General features: G+C 52.2%; 1 protein-coding gene across 1 annotated transcript; it reads left to right on the top strand.

Moving 5' to 3' along the window:
* The first annotated feature begins 1,434 nt into the window (after positions 1 to 1,434).
* LOC134984399 (oocyte zinc finger protein XlCOF6.1-like) lies at positions 1,435 to 2,759 on the top strand. The gene has a single exon (XM_063949991.1). The coding sequence runs from the start codon at positions 1,492 to 1,494 to the stop codon at positions 2,707 to 2,709; it is 1,218 nt and encodes a 405-aa protein (XP_063806061.1). The 5' UTR covers positions 1,435 to 1,491; the 3' UTR covers positions 2,710 to 2,759.
* Positions 2,760 to 6,715: the final 3,956 nt, after the last annotated feature.

Consider the following 6,715-nt stretch of genomic DNA (forward strand, 5'->3'; position numbering starts at 1 on the left):
AGGAAGTAGATGATAGTGGTACCATATGAATAGAAGGTAGTTTCACCTCCAGGCAAATGCTTCAATTTAGTGTAGTGACCCCGGTCCAGCCGTCAAGACACTTATTTAGCAGCTTATATCAATTTTACACCTTATTGAAGGCAGAAGGCAAAGCATGTGATGGCCGGGAACCAGGATGCAAAATGGCAGCCACCTCACTTTCCAATATCAACCATGTGCTCCGGTGACTGTGGGCATCCCGTTCTGTCCCCAGCAGTAGCGGGAGTTGCGCACCTGTGTGAGCGGGAGGGTAAGTGCCTCCCGCCTGAGCCAAAGGGGCTTCCAAGTCAGGTGTCCAGAGCGTGCAGGAAAGACTGGGAGCACTAAGCCCCAGAATACAGCCCGTGGCTTAAGCTGCGTCACTAGGCTGTGGCAATGAACAGTGCCTGGAGTGAGCGGAGCAAGCAACTTTAGGGCAGGAGGAGTGGGGGACTTATTAGATTGGGTCTTGGTCCCAGTGGCAGTTGAGAGCTATCAGATAGGGTAGATAAGAAGCCACTTAGTGAGGAAAGCTCCAGAAAGCACATCTGGATGGACTCAGGCCCCTCTTATTTATTATTTTATATACTCACAGGGGTGGCGGGTGTGGTACATCCCTGCAAAGGCAGATCCAATCTCTTTCTCATCAGACTCTGCTGTCTTCCCTGCACTCTCACTCAGATGTTCACTGCTGCCAGTAGCACACGTATGAGAAGCAGAAGTATGGCGGCAGCTGTATAGATTCTGACATGTAATTCTCTGTATCATACTTACTGTACACACATCATCCTTATTACTATTGAGAATATAGAGGTAAAACACTGATGATGGGGGTGTAAGAGTGCATTATAACCTAGCAGATGATGATTGCAGTGTATTATATGGTGTATTGCATATAAAGTACCTTGTTTCACACCTGCTCTGCTGTAGCAATATTCCTTATATAAGGGTGAGTAACACATGTACAGGCTTACCAGCATATGAGCACACACATAAAGGAATGCTACCTTACCAATGCTTCCAGGAGTAACGTTAGGAGACATTTCTCTGATCCATCAGCTCATATGACTGATGTTATCTAGAATGTCCAATTCATATGATATGTTCCCCATCCATTGTTTTACATTGGTGCTGACATAGGACTTGGTGAGTGACTACATCTCCATTTATACTTCATGGTTAGTTACCAGTACAAGAGAGAGATATATCTAAGTCTTATTATAATATTACATTTGTTATTGTGAGTGTTCTCAGGAGGATGGACACAATGATAGTCTGAGACACAATATTGTAAAGCCTTCATTAAAAGTTATGTTTTATTATACACACACATTTACAATTAAGTATCCCAGAGAGTCGTCTTCTCCTATTGTTTACAAGATTAATATTGTTACAGAAAATGTCACATTTCCATAATGTATTTTATTTCCAGCAGATGGACACACAAGCAGGAATATCTCAGAAGGACATCTAATGTTATCCCCGGATTGTGACATAAAAGATAATGACAGTAGACAGGATTCTCCAGGAGATAACCCCATTACCCCAATTATACATCCAGCTCTATCAGCTGATCCCTCTGATCCTGGGAAATGTTCTCCTGATCACTCTGATATTGGTGCATCTGTTACAGCTCTGACAGTAGATACAGTGTTTCCGTGTTCTATAGATGCCAAATGTTTTACACAGAACACAAAGCCTGTTAACCCACAGACAGGTAAGGTAGGTGAAAGGCCACTGATATGTTCTGAGTGTGGGAAATGTTTTACGCACAAATCACATTTTGTTATACATCAGAGAAATCACACAGGTGAGAAGCCATTTTCTTGCTCTGAGTGTGGGAAATGTTTTGCACGGAAATCAGATCTTGTTACACATCAGAGAAGTCACACAGGTGAGAAGCCATTTTCTTGCTCTGAGTGTGGGATATGTTTTGCACGACAATCACTTCTTGTTATACATCACATAAGTCACACAGGTGAGAAGCCATTTTCTTGCTCTGAGTGTGGGATATGTTTTACCCGGAAATCCCAACTTGTTACACATCAGCGAAGTCACACAGGTGAGAAGACATTTCCATGTTCTGAGTGTGGGAAATGTTTTGCACAGAAATCAGATCTTCTTAGACATCAGAGAAGTCACACAGGTGAGAAGCCATTTCCATGTTCTAAGTGTGGGAAATGTTTTGCACGGCAATCAATTCTTGTTATACATCACAGAAGTCACACAGGTGAGAAGCCATTTTCTTGCTCTGAGTGTGGGAAATGTTTTGCACACAAATCGTATCTTGTTATACATCAGAGAAGTCACACAGGTGAGAAGCCATTTTCTTGCTCTGAGTGTGGGAAATGTTTTGCACGGAAATCACATCTTGTTATACATCAGAGAAGTCACACAGGTGAGAAGCCATTTCCATGTTCTGAGTGTGGGAAATGTTTTGCACACAAATCAGATCTTCTTAGACATCAGAGAAATCACACAGGTGTGAATCCATTTTCATGTTCTAAGTGTGGGAAATGTTTTGCCCGGAAATCACAACTTGTTACACATCAGCGAAGTCACACAGGTGAGAAGACATTTTCTTGCTCTGAGTGTGGGAAATGTTCTACGCACAAATCACATTTTGTTAGCAGTAGTGGGGGAGACAGGACGATGGCAGTAGTGGGGGAGAGTCAGGCAGAATTGCAGTAGTGGGGGGAGAGAGGGTGGTGGCAGTAGTTTAAGGAGAGTTGTGGCAGTAGTGGGGGTGACAGGGTGGGTAGCAGTAGTGGGGGGGACAGGGTTGGTAGTAGTGGGGGAGACAAGGCGGGAAGCAGTAGTGAAGGAGACAGGGCGGTGGCAGTAGTGGGGGGGAGACAAGGTGGGTAGTAGTAGTGGGGGAGTTAGGGCGGTGGCAATAGTGGAAGAAGACCGGATGGGTAGAAGTAGTGGGGGAAACGGTGGTGGGAGTAGTGGGGTGAGGCAGGGCGAGTGGCAGTAGTGGGGGAGACAGGGCGGTGGCAGTGGGTGTAGACAGGGCAGTGACGGTAGTGTGGGGGGAGACATGGTGACAGTAGTGGGGGGAGACAGGGTGGGTGGCAATAGTGGGGGTGGCAGGGTGGGGATAGACATGGCGGTGGCAGTTGAGGGGGTTGACAGGGTGGGTGGCAGTAGTGGGTGTAGACAAAGCGGTGGCAGTAGTGGGGGAGATATGGTGGTGGCAGTAGTGGGGGGAGACAGGGTGGTGGCAGTAGTGGGGGAAGACAGGGCGGGTAGCAGTAGTGGGGGGATGACAGGGCGGGTGGCAGTAGTGAGGGGGAGACAGGGTGGGTGGCAGTAGTGGGGGGGAGACAGGGTGGGTGGCAGTAGTGGGGGGGAGACAGGGTGGTGGCAGTGGGTGTAGACAGGGCAGTGGCGGTAGTGTGGGGGGAGACATGGTGACAGTAGTGGGGGGGACAGGGTGGGTGGCAATAGTGGGGGGGGGACAGGGTGGGGATAGACATGGCGGTGGCAGTTGAGGGGGTTGACAGGGTGGGTGGCAGTAGTGGGTGTAGACAAAGCGGTGGCAGTAGTGGGGGAGATATGGCAGTGGCAATAGTGGGGGGGGAGATAGGGCGGGTGGCAGTAGTGGGGGGATGACAGGGCGGGTGGCAGTAGTGAGGGGGAGACAGGGTGGGTGGCAGTAGTGGGAGGAGACAGGGCGGGTGGCAGTAGTGGGGGGAAGACAGGGTGGGTGGCAGTAGTGGGGGGGGAGACAGGACGGTGGCAGCAGTGGGGGGAGATAGGGTGGGTGGCAGTAGTGCAGTACCAGGGGCTGCTGAAGGCAGTAAAGAGGTGTATGGGTTCCGTACAGAGTTAGTTGATAATAAAACTTAATGATGATTATGCTTCCTTATTTCTAATGAATCCCTTGTATGTGTTACTGTTATTTGCTGTCAGCCTTTATGTGTGTTCTGTGTAATAATCCTGAAAGTAGTGCTGCTACCGATCTCATATCATTTGTAGTAACTTGGAAAAGATGAGATATGAGGTGCACTCTGGAAGCTTATAGGGGGTAATCAGAGATGATCGCAGATGTGACATCACGCAGCCCCCCGGAAAATGGTCCCGGCCCGCCCACGTTCGCCCCTCATGGATGCAACTGCAATGCAAAAGTGGTCGATCTAATGACCCATACCCCATCAAATGAATTCACAAATCTTATATTTCAGTAATATGTACTTTCAGTCATTGTTGCACATTACTGATTATGCTTTTCCATCTGAGGACCTGATTCAGAGACGGCTGCTAATGTTACAGCCGCAGGGCCGTAACTAGCAGTGTGCTTTGTACACAGTGCACTTCATCGGGGGTGGCACCATCCGGCGCTTTAGTGATCAGCAATTGCCCTGCACTCGAGCTCCAGGCACATTGTCACATTGGCAGCACACTAGCATAGGATGCGAGCCGCTGTGGTCTGTGCTGCTAGGTAGAAGTGGCAGTGGCCGGAGTAGAGGCGCCTGTGTGTGTGCTGCTAGGTAGAAGTGGCAGTGGCCGGAGGAGAGGCGCCTGTGTGTGTGCTGCTAGGTAGAAGTGACAATGGCCGGAGGAGAGGCGCCTGTGTGTGTGCTGTTAGGTAGAAGTAACAGTGGCCGGAGGAGAGGCGCCTGTGTGTGTGCTGCTAGGTAGAAGTGGCAGTGGCTGGAGGAGAGGCACCTGTGTGTGTGCTGCTAGGTAGAAGTAACAGTGGCCGGAGGAGAGGCGCCTGTGTGTGTGCTGCTAGGTAGAAGTGGCAGTGGCTGGAGGAGAGGCACCTGTGTGTGTGCTGTTAGGTAGGAGCAGTGGCTGGAGGAGAGGCGCCTGTGTTTGTGCTGCTAGGTAGGATAAGTGACAGGAGGAGAGGCACCTGTGCGTGTGCTGCTAGGTAGAAGTGACAGTGGCTGGAGGAGAGGCGCCTGTGTGTGTGCTGCTAGGTAGGAGAAGTGGCAGTGACCGGAAGAGAGGCGCCTGTGTGTGTGTTGCTAGGTAGGAGCAGTGGCCGGAGGAGAGGCGCCTGTGTGTGTGCTGCTAGGTAGGAGCAGTGGCCGGAGGAGAGGCACTGCGGTGTATGCTGCTAGGTAGGAGAAGTGGCAGTGGCCGGAGGAGAGGCGCTGTGGTGTGTGCTGCAAGGTAGAAGTGGCAGTGGCTGGAGGAGAGGCACCTGTGTGTGTGCTGCTAGTTAGGAGAAGTGGCAGTGGCCGGAGGAGAGGCGCCTGTGTTTGTGCTGCTAGGTAGGATAAGTGGCAGGAGGAGAGGCACCTGTGCGTGTGCTGCTAGGTAGAAGTGGCAGTGGCTGGAGTAGAGGCGCCTGTGTGTGTGCTGCTAGGTAGAAGTGACAGTGGCTGGAGGAGAGGCGCCTGTGTGTGTGCTGCTAGGTAGGAGAAGTGGCAGTGGCCGGAGGAGAGGCGCCTGTGTGTGTGCTGCTAGGTAGAAGTGGCAGTGGCCGGAGGACAGGCACTGCGGTGTGTTCTGCTAGGTAGAAGTGGCAATGGTCAGAGGAGAGGCGCCTGTGTATGTGCTGCTAGGTAGGAGAAGTGGTGGTGGCAGGAGGAGAGGCGCTGCGGTGTGTGCTGTTAGGTAGAAGTGGCAGTGGCTGGAGGAGAGGCGCCTGTGTGTGTGCTGCTAGGTAGGAGAAGTGGTGGCAGGAGGAGAGGCGCTGCGGTGTGTGCTGCTAGGTAGAAGTGGCAGTGGCTGGAGGAGAGGTGCCTGTGTGTGTGCTGCTAGGCAGAAGTGGCAATGGCCGGATGAGAGGTGCCTGTATGTGTGTGCTGCTAGGTAGAAGTGGCAGTGGCCAGAGGAGAGGCACCTGTGTGTGTGCTACTAGGTAGGAGAGGTGGCGGTGACCGGAGGAGAGGCGCCTGTGTGTGCTGCTAAATAGAAGTGGCAGTGGCCGGAGGAGAGGCACCTGTGTGCTGCTAGGTAGGAGCAGTGGCCGGAGGAGAGGCGCCTGTGTGTGTGCTGCTAAATAGAAGTGGCAGTGGCCGGAGGAGAGGCACCTGTGTGTGCTACTAGGTAGAAGAAGTGGCAGTGGCCAGAGGAGAGGTGCCTGTGTGTGCTGCTAGGTAGGAGAAGTGGCAGTGGCCGGAGGACAGGCACCCGTGTGTGCTACTAGGTAGAAGAAGTGGCAGTGGCCAGAGGAGAGGTGCCTGTGTGTGTGCTGCTAGGTAGGAGAAGTGGCAGTGGCCGGAGGAGAGGCGCCTGTGTGTGTAAATTCCGGGCACAGTGTCATATAGTAAATGTGTGTAGCGCTGAGTGTGTATTATATACTGTCTCAGCGCCATAACTAGGTGTGTGCCAGCGGTGCCTGTACTGGGGACGCAGTACCACTGTCCACACGCGCTGCAATGTGTGTCCGCAGGGCACAGCCGGTCAGCACTGTACGGTGGGCACAGTCTGCTCCTTTTCCTGTTCCTTCCCGCGGAGATTACAGTGAGCTGCGGGCAGCAATGCTCGATCCCACCCCAGCAGCCGACCCTCATCACCGCCTTCCCCTCACGGAGGTTACAGTGAGCCACGGCATGGGCAGCAATGCCTGATCCCACCACCCTCCCTTACCATGCAGCCTGAGCAACCCGGAGTTTACAGTTCAGCCTGACAGGGTATGCGACTGCTATTGGGCCTGGGCTGTTTCCAGGTCCCACCGCTCCCCTGCACCAAGACACCTGTAGTGTCTTCCAGCGCCGGACTATAATTCCCACCA

Source organism: Pseudophryne corroboree (assembly GCF_028390025.1).
Source record: "Pseudophryne corroboree isolate aPseCor3 chromosome 3 unlocalized genomic scaffold, aPseCor3.hap2 SUPER_3_unloc_50, whole genome shotgun sequence".
NCBI lineage: Eukaryota > Metazoa > Chordata > Amphibia > Anura > Myobatrachidae > Pseudophryne > Pseudophryne corroboree.